Source organism: Platichthys flesus, chromosome 1 (assembly GCF_949316205.1).
Source record: "Platichthys flesus chromosome 1, fPlaFle2.1, whole genome shotgun sequence".
Taxonomy (NCBI): domain Eukaryota; kingdom Metazoa; phylum Chordata; class Actinopteri; order Pleuronectiformes; family Pleuronectidae; genus Platichthys; species Platichthys flesus.
Genome location: NC_084945.1, coordinates 6,223,824 through 6,236,986, shown reverse-complemented (window position 1 = coordinate 6,236,986; position 13,163 = coordinate 6,223,824). Strand labels below are relative to the sequence as shown.

The 13,163-nt window shown below is 43.5% G+C and overlaps 1 protein-coding gene across 1 annotated transcript in view; it reads left to right on the top strand.

The window, feature by feature from the left end:
• Positions 1-7,507, top strand: part of uacab (uveal autoantigen with coiled-coil domains and ankyrin repeats b) — a 39,862-nt gene extending 32,355 nt beyond the window's left edge. The window contains 9 exon segments of the mRNA XM_062403510.1: positions 37-69; positions 293-385; positions 698-728; positions 844-893; positions 1,271-3,976; positions 4,226-4,378; positions 4,649-4,714; positions 5,151-5,181; positions 5,184-7,507. Coding sequence (XP_062259494.1) covers positions 37-69; positions 293-385; positions 698-728; positions 844-893; positions 1,271-3,976; positions 4,226-4,378; positions 4,649-4,714; positions 5,151-5,181; positions 5,184-5,368 — 3,348 coding nt within the window. The 3' untranslated portion in view covers positions 5,369-7,507.
• The last annotated feature ends 5,656 nt before the right edge of the window (positions 7,508-13,163 follow it).

Sequence of the window (13,163 nt, the reverse complement as noted above, 5' to 3'; positions counted from 1 at the left end):
ACTGTTAGTTATAAATCCTCTTTTTCTAATCTTCAGGAAAAAATGGCATCTGAAGACACTCAAAAAGAGGTACGAATCTTTTCCTCCTTAATAGAGTTTTATCAGAATCTTATACTGTCATATATTAACTCAAGCAAGGTCGTGAAAACAATCTTCCAAGGATATCGGTGCTGTTGTATCAACAAAGAAACGCTCCTGTTCTGTTGCTATTAATTAATCAGTCTTTATTTTTCCTAACATGTGTAGTTTCCCTTGCTTTACTTCCCTTTTTTTTTTCTTTTTTTTTTTAAAGAAGGATCACCTGAAAGTGTTGCTCAGTGCCAAAGATCGAGAGGAAGGGGCTCGAGGCCCGGAGACTGTCAAAGTCCAGCTTAGGAGTACTTTGGTCAGTGACTTTATAATTATATATGTAAATATATATATATATATATGTTTTCTGCTTCGAGGCTATAACCCCAAGGGGGATGTATTTATAAGATCAGATTAAAATATACTTTATTCATTTAGTTTTTAACTTTTATTATAAAACATTTGCAACTGAGTGCATCTCCTATTAGAAAATGTATAATCAATCTAGTCTATTTATTATGTATTTTAATTGTCCTGTTCGTTTTTTACACTGGTACAGCCAAAATGTTCTGTTACATGTATTCTCTAAGTCTAAAAAGTTTGTGTATGTATCTGTATACATTCACAGGGGGACTACTCTGGCCAGTCTGTTATCAAAGGTTAGTCTCCCTCTATCTTTTATTATAGAGAAAAAATGTATATCTTTATTCCAAACCTCACAGGTACATTATGAGTTGGTTTGAATCATGTGTTTGTTCACTTTTGTGTTTCCAGGCAAAGAAAACATTTTGATCAAACAAACTCACAGCTTGGATTCTGATCAGGTACATTTTTATCTGATTAACAGTTACAAATGATGTAGAAAATGACCAAAACTCAGTGTTAGTAGTTTGCCGCTAATCATATTTTGTTTGCTGCTAATACAATTTCCTGATCCAGATGGGTTTCATTGTCTCCTTCTTTAAAAGAGTTGTGTGACTCATTCAATTCGTTCTGAATCTCAAACCTAATCAGTCCGTATTTGAAAATGGGGAAAAAGTCTGAGGCGAACCAGGACAACCTTTTGTGAATTTATCACAAAGGAATCAACAGCTGTTCTGTACTTTCAAATAAAGTGTCTGGTTTTCCAATAAAATAACATAATGATGTTGTCACACTTGCTGTGCAATGGTAAGAATTAGTTTTTCCTCTTTCTCTGCAGCTGGTCCAGCATCCTGCCATGTCGCGTTCACTGTCCAGAGCCGGAGAGAAGAGTCCGCCAGCTGTAGGATGGGACCTCTCTGGTGAACTGGATTCGCTCCGACATGAACTGGAGACAGTCAAAAGAAGACAACATGCAGCAGAGGAAGAGACGGCGCGGCTTCAATCCGCCCTGAACCGTAAAAACCGAGAGTGCCAAGAGCTGGTTCAAAACCGAGACGCCATCCAGAGGCAGGCTGACCAGCAGATTCAAGAACTGGAGGACGCCTTGGGAGACGTCCAGAAGCGGATGCTGGACTCTGAGTGTAAGGTCAAACAGCTCCAAGCCCACGTAGTCGCTGTTAAGGAACACATGGGCGGCCAGGCCACAGACGAACTGCGGATCCAGCTCCAGGATGTCAAAGCCAAGTATGAAGGTGCTTCAGCAGAAGTGGGCCGCGTTCGTAACCGACTGAAACAGAGCGAGAAGGCCTTGGAGGAGTACAAGACCAGTGAAAACCAGTTAGCAACTGAGGCAGAGAGTCTGAACCAGGAGGTGGGAGTTCTGACTGCAGAACGAGAAGAACTTGCCGAAGCCCTTTTAGAAATGGAAACCAAGTTGAAGGAGAGCCAGACTAAACATGGCAGCACAGTACCAGCTGAGAAATTTGACAACATGAAAAACCTGCTGACCAATGCTGTGGATGAGAAGGAACGACAGCTCGCTGAGCTCAGGGAAGACTACGACCGGGTGCTGGAGGAAGTCGCAGATCTCCATCGAAAGCTGGACAGTCCCTCATCCCAGGGAGGATCAGGAGGGATGTCAGCCGAGGAGCACCAGAGGATACGAGCGGCTCTGGAAGAGCAAAATGCTTCACTGAAAAGAAAACTGGTGGATGTGACCGCCAAAAGCCAGGCCCTAATTCAAGAGGTGGAGGAGAGTGAGGAGGAAAGGGATATCCTACGAGAACAGCTTGATGAGCTCAACAGCAGGTTGGAAATGTACTACATACCTGTAAAGGATCACGAAGAAGCTCGGAGGAACATGGTCACAGCTCTGGAGGAGCTGGAAGACAAACTAGTAGAAGCTAGTGAACGTTACGGAAAAGCAGAAGGACAAGTCCAGCAGCTTCAGACCGAGAGAGCCACCCTGCAAGAGAACATCAGGAGTTTCCAAACTGCCAGAGATAAAAACCAGAGTGAAACGGACGTTTTGAGGTGTCAGAATGCCGATCTGACGAAGAGACATGAACTACTACAGAAGAAATGTGAAGACAGAGATAAAGAGTGCGTACAGCTGACCACACAGAGCCAGACTCTGAAGCAGAGCCTGGAGGGGGAGTATATATCCAGACAGCAGCACGAGCAAGTGAAGATGGAGTTAAGTTCCATGTTAGAAAGTGTTAAAGCTGAGATGTTGAAGTTGGAAACCAAGGGAATAGAAAGTGCGGAAGAATTTAAGTATTCGAAAGAAGGAAATGAAAAGTTGAAAGCTGAGTTGGAAAAGGTTCTGTTAGACGTGAAACAGAACTATATGAGCATAAAAGACCACAGAGCGACCACAGACCATCTGAACGCTGCTGTGGTTGAGGCAGAGAATAGAGCAAAAGAAGTGTCAGATATGTATGTGTTGGCGCAGGAGGAAACAGTAAAGCTTACCCAGGAATTAGAGGCCCAGAAGAAAGAACTTGATACCATCCAGGAGGCAATTCAGTCCAAGTTTATTCCACTGACAGCAGCTGAGGAGAAAGAACACTCCCATAGTGCCCAGGTGAAGGAGCTGCATGCCAAGCTCATGGGAATGGAAGAGAAGTACAACAGAGAACGATCTGCTGCAGAGAGCAGCAAGCAGGAGAAAGAGAAACTAAAACTTGAGATTGAATCTGTTCAGCAAAGACTGGAAACAGCGTTAGTTACTGGAGAAAAGCACAAGGAAGTGGAGGAAGGGTTGATGGGTAAATTTGAGGAATTGACTCAGCAGTTGGTCAGATTAGAGCAACAGCATGAGGAGGTTACACGTCAGAAAGGCGATCTTCAAGAGCAGAACGCTCTCTGCAACTCTCAGATCCAGAATCTCCAGGAGCGTCTGAAATCAGAGTTGACCCGAATATCAACGTACGACAAGGAGCTCAAAGCCCTGAACGACGCCATGCAGCAAGCCCAGTCCGACTGCAAGAAAGCAAGAGAGACCCAGCAGGAGGAGGCCCAGAGGGTTGGTGCCCTACAGAGAGAGCTGCAGGAGCTCCGTGGGGATCAGGCGTCTCTGCTACGACAACAGACTAAGGGAGAGGAGGCCATGGAGGCTGAAGTCGCTCGGCTACAAATGGCTCTCCGTGAGGAGGAGGAGAACAACGCCCAGAGGGCTGAAGATGTGTCCGCCCTGCAATCCGAGCTCCTGCAGGCCACACAGGCTCTGGAGGAGATTCGCTACAAGGAAGACCAAATGAACCAGCTGAAGAAAGAGAAGCAGCAGCTGGAGGAGGAGGTGGCCAACCTCAGCAGCAAGTTACTGAGCTTATCGGAAAAGTGTGAGGAGGCCCATCAGGAGGCTGCAGGAGCACGAGAGGGCGAGAGCAAGTCCAGGGTGGAGAGGGAGGCTCTCCAGGAGAAGGAACGTGCCATCGAGAGAGAAATCAGAGAGCTGAAGGAGAGATACGAGGAGTCGCTGAGCACCATCTGTGAACTTCAGAGGAGGTCAGCTCAGCAGACTGAAGCTAAAGACAAGAAGGTAGGAGATAACAGACATTACAGCTGAGTTATAAACAGACTCTTTCATTATTTAAACATACTGTGGTGCAGTCAGTGTGTGTGTAGTTTTTAAATTGTGATAATCCACTATTAAAAATGTAAAAACATTATTGATCCAGAGGGAAATTTCAAAACTTAAAATGTGCAGATTTTGAAAAGAAACTATAATTTGTGGTGAGGAAAAATCTACCAATATGAAATGTTTTATCTATGTGTGTTTGTGTGTCAGATCACAGAGTTGCTGACGGATGTGGAGCGCTTGAAGCAGGCGCTGAACGGTCTGTCCCAGCTGGCGTACACCAGCAACGCACCCAATAAGAGGCAGACGCAGCAAATCGACACACTCCACGGCCAGATCAAGATCCTACAGCAGCAGCTGGCTGTGAGTGGACCCCCATATTTATATATGTATTACAGAATATCACGTCAAGATATCCTGCTTTATACTTAGTTAGATTCACTCCACGGTAACTGTTTCTCTGTTAGTGACTGACTGGAATACTGCATATGAGACAATAATAAGTTCTTATTTTCTATTACTTTCAGAACCTTAAATCTCCTCACATTAGTAGTGAGACCTTAGTAAGAAAGAAATTGAATTTATAACCCTGAATGCTCTTGTTGTCTTTCTCCCTCCCTTCTGCTCATTCAGGATGCTGAGACGCAACACCGGGAGGTGGTTTCAATTTATCGAACTCATCTCCTCAGTGCAGCGCAGGTAAGATCCTCATCGACCAACTTGACTCACTTCTTTCTCAAAGATTTTAAAGTGCATGCTGACCACTGAGAAACTTTTGTCTCGTTAAGGGTCTCAATTAAAATATAATGAGCTCCATCGTTCAGAAGGTTTTTAATGAACTGTTCCCAGCAACAACATCAGACAGCCAGCAGATGGGCAAAATAGGTTTTTGAAATAATTTCTGTTATATCAATAGACTGCTTATAAAGATTGAGGGCATAACTGCTCCCCAGCAGTAAAGCTATTGGGCCTTGATCGCCACCTGCTGGCTGACTGTAGTTAGTGTATCCTCCTCATCCTCCATGTTAATGAATGGGAGATGGACTAAGTTGGAAAGCCTAGAGTATACATTAAACAACTTTATCTCAAAGATGTGACCCATTGATTAACAGAATCCTTGTTGTTGGTCTCTCAGGGTCACATGGATGAGGACGTCCAGGCGGCCTTACTGCAGATCATCCGCATGAGGCAGGAGTTTGTGTGTTGAGCCTTCCTCCGACAAAACACGATGCTACCGACGGACTTGGATTCATCATTTTCCCAGAGTCCCTTGCTGTGGCCCCTGTGGGTGCTCAGTGTGTTTGTGTGTTTGTCTCTCAGCAAAGTTCTGAAATTCATTTTGTTGAAGTATGATTGTTCCCAGATATCTCCTCTGTGTTGTGGATACAGACAAATAACTAAAGGATTGATTGATACTAATGTGATACTTCTATAGAAACACAGCCAACTGGAATTTACTTAAAACCAGTCTCTTTGTATCAGACTAACCAGTGGATCATTTTGACTTCATCAACTACCTACTGTTTATGTAAAACACTTTAAAGTTGCCGGTACAGTTTGTGAAAATACAATTCCGTGCATTTCTGTCAAATCTTTTTCGGAATGAAAATCTCTGCTCTTATATTGTGGGTTTAACCCGTAATATTTGAAAGTCATTTGAAACGTGGGTCACCTTCCACAGATTACATGAAAAGATCAGCTGAAATGTGAAATGGACATGAACACAAGACCACTCCTCACATTCCCACATGACAGTCAGCTCTCATTCAGCGTTTTCCTATCTAACAGCATTTTTGCTAGAATAGTAAAGGTAGGTTCACATTATTTTTCAAGTTGACCTTGATACGATACTCACAAGCCTGCACGGGTTCTACCTTCCAATGAGCTATTGGATGATATAGTTATTCCAATGAAGAGATCCCTTTATAACCTAACAGTGGCCAATCCATAAGAGGCAAACAATATTTAACAACAACAAAATATTAAAACGTAAATGTATGAAAAAATGTTTTTTCTCCTTTTTAAAAAAGGAATGTAGACCTGCAAGTTTAAAATACTTTGATCAAGAAGATTTTACTGATATTTATACTTTTATTTAGAAGAAAAGCTAATTTTAATTTACTTCAGAAAATAAGATTCATGTTAGATTTATCTGACATTAGAGTAGAACTAAAGAGGGAATCTACATTTATGTATATACTCATAAATGCTTGTGGGATTTGAATTGAGCAGAGTACAATGAAGTTTCTTTGAATGTGAACCAACCTTTTTAACCATGTTCATGTCTGTTGTAACACTTCAGCTACTTTTTAAGTCTAAACATTGTGTGGCGCAGTTATTGTCCTGTGGACGTCCAAAGTAGCACATTTTCACAATAACCCCAAAAGCTGACCTTCATCCAAATCTAAAATCCTGCTTTGCCATTATGGTAGATGGTCGACAGTTTGATGGAGATCTCAGTTAAGTCTGGTTACGTGAGGTTCTGCTGGATTTGGGTCGTGGAGGTGCAGTGGAGACCTCTTGCTGTGTCCCACAGATTGCAGTGAGACGTCTTCCTTTTGTTGAAACCAGAGTGTCCTCTAGTGGAAAGACTTGGCTGGCCAGGTTGATAGAAGCTGTAGTAATCAGAGCGGCTCAGGGGTGAGCAGCGGTCGCTTTGGAAGCTGGAACATCTGCACACTTGTGTCAACACTAAGCAAAACGATTAGAAATGATTAGGACATGAATTTTGAATATAAAAAACATAGCTAACGACTAATCTCTTGTTTTGCAATTCTTAATTCAAACCAAACTCACTTGTTATTTACAACAAATGTTCCAGCTTGAGTTTGACTGTGTAAAACCTAATGTTTGGACTTTGCAGCTTTCCTGGAGCAATGGTTGCGTTCCCCTGAGCCGGCTCTTTGTGAGTCTTGATGGTGTCGTGTAGTGGTGTTGTGATGGTTGAGCGAGTCTCTTGTGCCTTTACACTGATATATTTTTCATAGCTTGTACTACTTTAATTGATGTACTACAGTGTGACAATTGTGATATTCAGCAGGTCTGGAAGTAGAACGGCACAAAACACGTTCAGGGTAACATTTACTGTAGGAATCCATTTGATAGGATTAGAACAGATCTTTGTTATGAGGATAGACATCCCTTTTAACGATTAGTATTTTTGACGCACTCCTGTCTTTTAAAGCTAACACACTTTACCAGGTTTTTGCTTTCTCTTTTTATACTGTGGCCAAAAAATCTGTTTACAACAACAGATAGTTAATGAAAACTATACTTCATGCAGATATTAGAGAGTAGCAATAATTCTTTTCAGGTATCTATCACTTTCTTCCCTATGCTATTTACATTAACTGTAAATTGAATCCAGTTAAATCTCTACATATACATACACTGTATACCAAACTGTTTAAATGTGTTGTTTTCAACATTATTTGCGTTTGTGAATCAATAATACAAAATTAATAAAAGTGCCTAACATAGAAAACTACACAATGCTTCAGTGTATTTTGTTATCACATCACCACAGAACTACTGAAATAACTTTTAGCTTGGTTACCATTGAATAATTTGCAAATACTAGCATGCTTCATCAGGGACTGGGTGTGATTCATAAATTAAACACTGAAATGCTCATTTTCAACATATTTTTTGTTGTAAAAAGCAGCGTTTCAATGCTCATGTTAAATGCAATGACAAAGGAACAAATAATGAGCAATAAACCTGCACAAAATATGACGCAAACACCAGAACTCTGTAAAAACTGTGCCAAACACAGTGTTTTCATACAAATTGCATGAGATTAGAGGTTCACACAAAACTCTCTTCACAATAAGTCACTGCATGGTTAATAAAAAGTCACTAAAGTCATGACTCTTCATTGATTGATTGCTTTGGTCTGGCTTTACTCGTCACTGATATGAAACCTTCCTGATGAAATGGACAAACGGTTATTCCTCAGAGGAGTTTGTGTTGAGTAGCTTCCATTAGACCAAATTCGGACAATGTTAGCGGTGGTGCGTGAGCTGACGGCTAACAGCTAGGTCACTACAAAGTGTCCGTCTGTCTTGAAGAACTGAAATGACACAAGATATTGAAAAACACCGAATGGCATCGCAAGAAATGTTGTTTTTCTCTCTGGGCTGCGAGGAGCAACAGAAGCAACAACTACTGCCAGAGGTAAGGATATGTTTCAGCAAGGAAGAAATATCATCATCATCACCATCACCATCATCACCACCATCATCACCACTACCATCTGACGTCAGATTCATCACCAACGAGAAGCAGCAGCGGTCTCAGAGAGGTTAGAGGTCAAGTTTAGGTGTAAAGAATCTTTTACATGTTACACTTCACATCAAGCATTGAAATAACAACACACAACAAATGAGGGTAGCAACACAAACAAGTTCAAAATATTATATGTGCTTGTTTTAAAAGTCGTTGACGTTATTCGGCGTCAAAGCACCACTGCTTCTGAATATAATCACACGAGCTGCAGGAGGCCATTATTTTGTATAAAGGTCTCATTCAGCATTTTACTCTGAGCCGTGTTGTTCTACATGAAGAAAGAAACTTCTGCCCACAGATTATTTTACATGAGAGATTTCAGGCTTTGTGTTTTTGTCCTTACTTATTTCATTGGTTTGAAATTGATGACATGTGGAGTCACACATTTCTGCACCAATCAGGATTCATAGAGTTAAATCAAAATCTGATGACAGATGTGTTTTCTTTAATGCCAGACGATCAAATGGGATCAAATCATACAACACCACTTTGTTAATCATGAAGGTACATTTATGATTAAGCAGATTTACTGTTTCTTTCTGAATTAAATGTGTTGACGGCCATCTCATTCAGTTCATGTTTCATGTTGCATTGACCTGCCGAGTTGTCGGGGGGGCTCCAGGTCATACAGTATATGTGTGTTTTTAGCTCCCCACACTCTGCCCCTGTGGGAACAGCCCGGTTCATGTGGTTTCACTTTAAGTACAATCAACCCAGGAATGAGAGCGAGTAGCTCTTTGGCACAGAGCTCTCACTTTTATCTTTGAACTCGTGCCTCTGTTGATTTGTCTCCTTCTCTTTTCTTTCCCCCCGCAAGATTTATTTTTCATTAAAGCTCTTCAGCAGGATGCTGAGCGCAGACGTCAGGGCTATTTCAGTTAGCTCATTTCAGATAAATTCATGGCATGCACGGTGACTGAGCACGGGGGAATTTTCCATTTAAAAGGTACAATATGAGGGAATTGGCCTTCGCTTTTGATAATCAAGATTACTAATGCTACAAAGAATATCATTTAATACGACCCTCGAGCAGAACTCCAAGCTTACGAGTGCGAGCTAATGAATCCCTCTTCCTATCCTGTGTTCACACAAACACACAACAGGCACACACCCTCAAATTGATACAAGACTTGTCCTGGGTTTGATTTCGGTGAGGAACGCTTGCTGGGTTTAAGTGGCAGCCCTCCCGCCCCTGCACTCTTCCTCCTCCTCCTCCTCCTTTCTCGGTTTTATGATTCCCCCTTTTTTGCGGTTTGCACTGAATAAGCTGTTCTCAGCAATCATGGCAAATACAATTCAATCTGTTGGTAGATCTCTCTTTAATCTCATTTCCAGGGTCCTAATCAGTTCCATACATCCACTTGCGGCCATTTGGTTAACCGTCGTAACCCCTTCCCCGGCCGCAAAGAATCCCATCTTTATAAAATTCGTCATCCCCAGAAGGATCAGAGATGTTATTTATGTTGGAGTAAGCCCCGGCCGTCCACCACATGCCTCACGAGTGGTAAACTGGCTGAGGAAGCAGCCCGGGTGGTTATATACACATCAGATACACGCCCACATCTTTGCTTCCAGTCCTGTGAGCTGTCACGAACATTTGTTATCTGCAGTCCTCCACCTCCGCAGCTGCTCCTCTCTCCTCCCGCTCCTGCTGTGCCTTCTTATCTGAACATGCAGTAATCGTGAGATTGTTTTGTTGTTGTCGTGAAGACTCCACGTGTCAAATCGTTTTTCTCATCCTCCTTTCTTCTCTTTATTCACCTGTTTTTTTTTTTAATCTCCATCCTTCCGGTCCTACATGGACAGATTAACCTGCTGAGGCCCAACAGCCGAAATTTACTCTCTTCTCAAAACCTGGCACTGGAGTTGCTGGTTCGTTTCCCAGCTGCTCCAGTCCACAAATTGAAGTTTCATTGGAGAAAAAACACTTGACCCCAAACTGTAGACCAGCACCTTGCACAGAGCAGGAGTGTGTAGGTGTGTTTGTGTGTGTAAGTGGGCAAATTTGACAATTTTAATTCATCCCCCCGATAATCAAACGACCAATGAGAACATGATGAAACTGGGACAATTCGGGCCCCTTGAGTTCTAATAGGCTGCTGCAGTGTCGGCCTTTCTGTTCTTTCCATCCCTCACTCCACTCCTTCCTCCCATTCTACCTCTCGTCTCTCATCCTTCCTTCCTGGTTAATCCCGCAGGTCAGGTCAGTCCAGAGGTCTGTGGCATATTTGTCTCCCTGGTGTAATTGCTAACTATGTGTCTGTCACTAATAGGCCATTACCCAGGCGGTACTGTCCGGCCAGCCTGTGAGGCCACGCTGAGGGCAGCAAACACGAGGCCGGGCGGGGGGGGGGGGGGCCCTCTTTTTTTTTTCATTAGTCCCCTGAGGAATTGGACCGCTCTTGGCTCCGGGCCGAGACAGGCGAGGCCCTTTTTTTAATGTTTTTGCAGAGCTCCGAAGCACTTTGTTGCCTCAATAAAGTTCATTTATGGGATAATAAGGCTCTGGAGGACACATGGTGCTGATTTGACTTGAATGGTTTCAGCCTGGGTCACATTCCTAAAACCAGCTCACTTGTCTCTCTGCCTGTTCTCCATCTCTGCCTTTTTTTATTTCATCTCGTTTCTTCATCTTTTTCCACTTCTCACCTTTTTCTCACCTTTTATCCCCTGTACTCTGGATCCGCCATCATTTATTATTCTTCCTTCTAACACTTTGGCTGTGTAACGCCTGATCCTGTGTCGACCTGGGATTTGCACACCTGGGAATGAGTAGCAGCGAGGGGGGGGGGGGGGGGTCGGGGCCTCTCATTTCCCAGGATTTATTCCAGAGCTTTGAGGGGGCAGCGGCGGGGGGGTGGACGAGGGGGGGGGGGGGGGGGGGGGGGGGGGGGGAGGCGATCAGAGGAACGAAGAAAAAACCCACAAGCCCCGAAAACCTGGCAGGAGGTCAAGCTTTACATTCTGAGACTACACCAGAGCCGAGTGCCCCGGACACTTGGGTCATGTGGAAGGTGTGGAAGTACATGTTTGGGATACGTGCGTTAAAACAGATGTGTGAGGACGAGTTGAAACGCTCACGCACGCCTCCACCTCTTTTCTATCTCCGGCGGTTATTACACATGAGGCTTACGTAAGCGTTGGCCGTCTCTCCCTGAAACCCAGTAAGGACATTGTACACCGCTGTATGCTAAACGGCTTCATCTGAGCCCAATGTTTTTCTTCTCCCTCATTAGTAGTCGGTTAACCACTAATGCTGAGTGTATCTGCTCAGCTTTTCTTCCTCCCTCCATTGACTTAGCGAGAAACAGATGGAGCCCCAAACCGCCACATCTCCCGCTCCCCTCCGAACTGTCATCCTTCCCACCGCTTCTTTTTACAGTAATCCCTTTCTCTCAAACGGAAAATCGCCCAAGTTCTGCACGTCTGTTTGTGGCGTAACATACGAGACAGTGCGTGTGGTTTAATGGGATAAGGCTTTTGGGGTTGCTGGGTGCTTGGAAACATGGCAGAGGCCACTTCTGGTTGATTCAGTCATCTTAAAGACATTAGGGCCCGGGGGTGTTAGCTTGAGCTTGTTAGCGTGGTTGGAAAAGGGCTGTGTTTGATTCCGTGATGAGGACAGATGAAAAGCTGCGAGTCTGGAGGGCTGACGCTGATTTGATATTTGGCGTTTGGGAGTGGCTCTGTCTTCAGCTGCGGTGACTCGGGATGTCGTGCTGGTTGGGAAGCCACTTCAGCCAAAACCGACCGCCAACATGAAGGATGCCTCAGAGCTACAGCGAAGATTTATTACAGTCAAATGGGATAAGTTTACATTCAGATAGAGAATTGAGCTGTGTGGATATTTAGGCTTTGACGTCCTGGAGCTGTAATTGAATGTATCGCTTCAACAGCATTTTCACTGTCGGAAGGCCAGGGCCCACAATGTAGGACAGATGAAAACTGCATTTGGGAATGAGTGGTCACTGTTAAACCCATTTTCTATTTGTCTATGAATTTTAAATAACAGGATACAACATTCTTATGAATTAAAATACTATCGTCATTTTCAGACGTGGACTCCGGAAGTCAGCACAATTGGGTCTGGACTTTCTTCGGAGTTTGTTCACACATGAAGAATGTAGCAGGAGATTCAGAAACATTCAGAACAACACAGAAATCTCTGGAGCGTTCAGATGAGGGGTGGCGCAGCAGGCGTAAGGCATTTACTCAACGTCCACTGTAGAGCTCATGTCTTCAAAACGTTGAATATTGTCGGCTTTCAGAGTTGTCATCTCCTTTTCTACATGCATGACACCCCCTTTTTACATTCTTAGATATTTGTATTCTTTTTCTTTCCTCAATGATGTATCTGTCTCATGTTCGACACATCATCAAGGGACACGGATTTGGACGATTACGTTCTTAGACTGCTGTGTTCTAGCCCCTCCGGATAATGTCAGGAGCTTATCTGAAGTTCAGTCCAGGGTTGAAAGAGGCTTATCTTGTTTGTCTGATCTATGGACAAAAAGAAAAGTTGATATCATATTGTTTTACATGGTTTATGTGCTAGAGTGTCTCACAGCTTTAAACAGCCAAGATAAGACTCCAGCTCGCTACTAACTGTTCAGTATTGATATGAAAACCTTGTTAGCAGAAGTGTCCAGTCTCTGTCCACCTGGTAAACGGAGCTCTCATGTTCTCTCTCTTAAAGTTCTGGTCTCTGCCAACTCCTCAGGGAAATCTCTGCGTGCTAAGCCTCTAAACGCTGCACCGTGTCCACCGGCTAGTTAGAGCACTAACCGCGTCTGTTTCCCGGTCAGTGCTCCACAGGATGTGTAAAGTGGTCTTTTAGAACTTTCCAAACTAAAACCAGCTG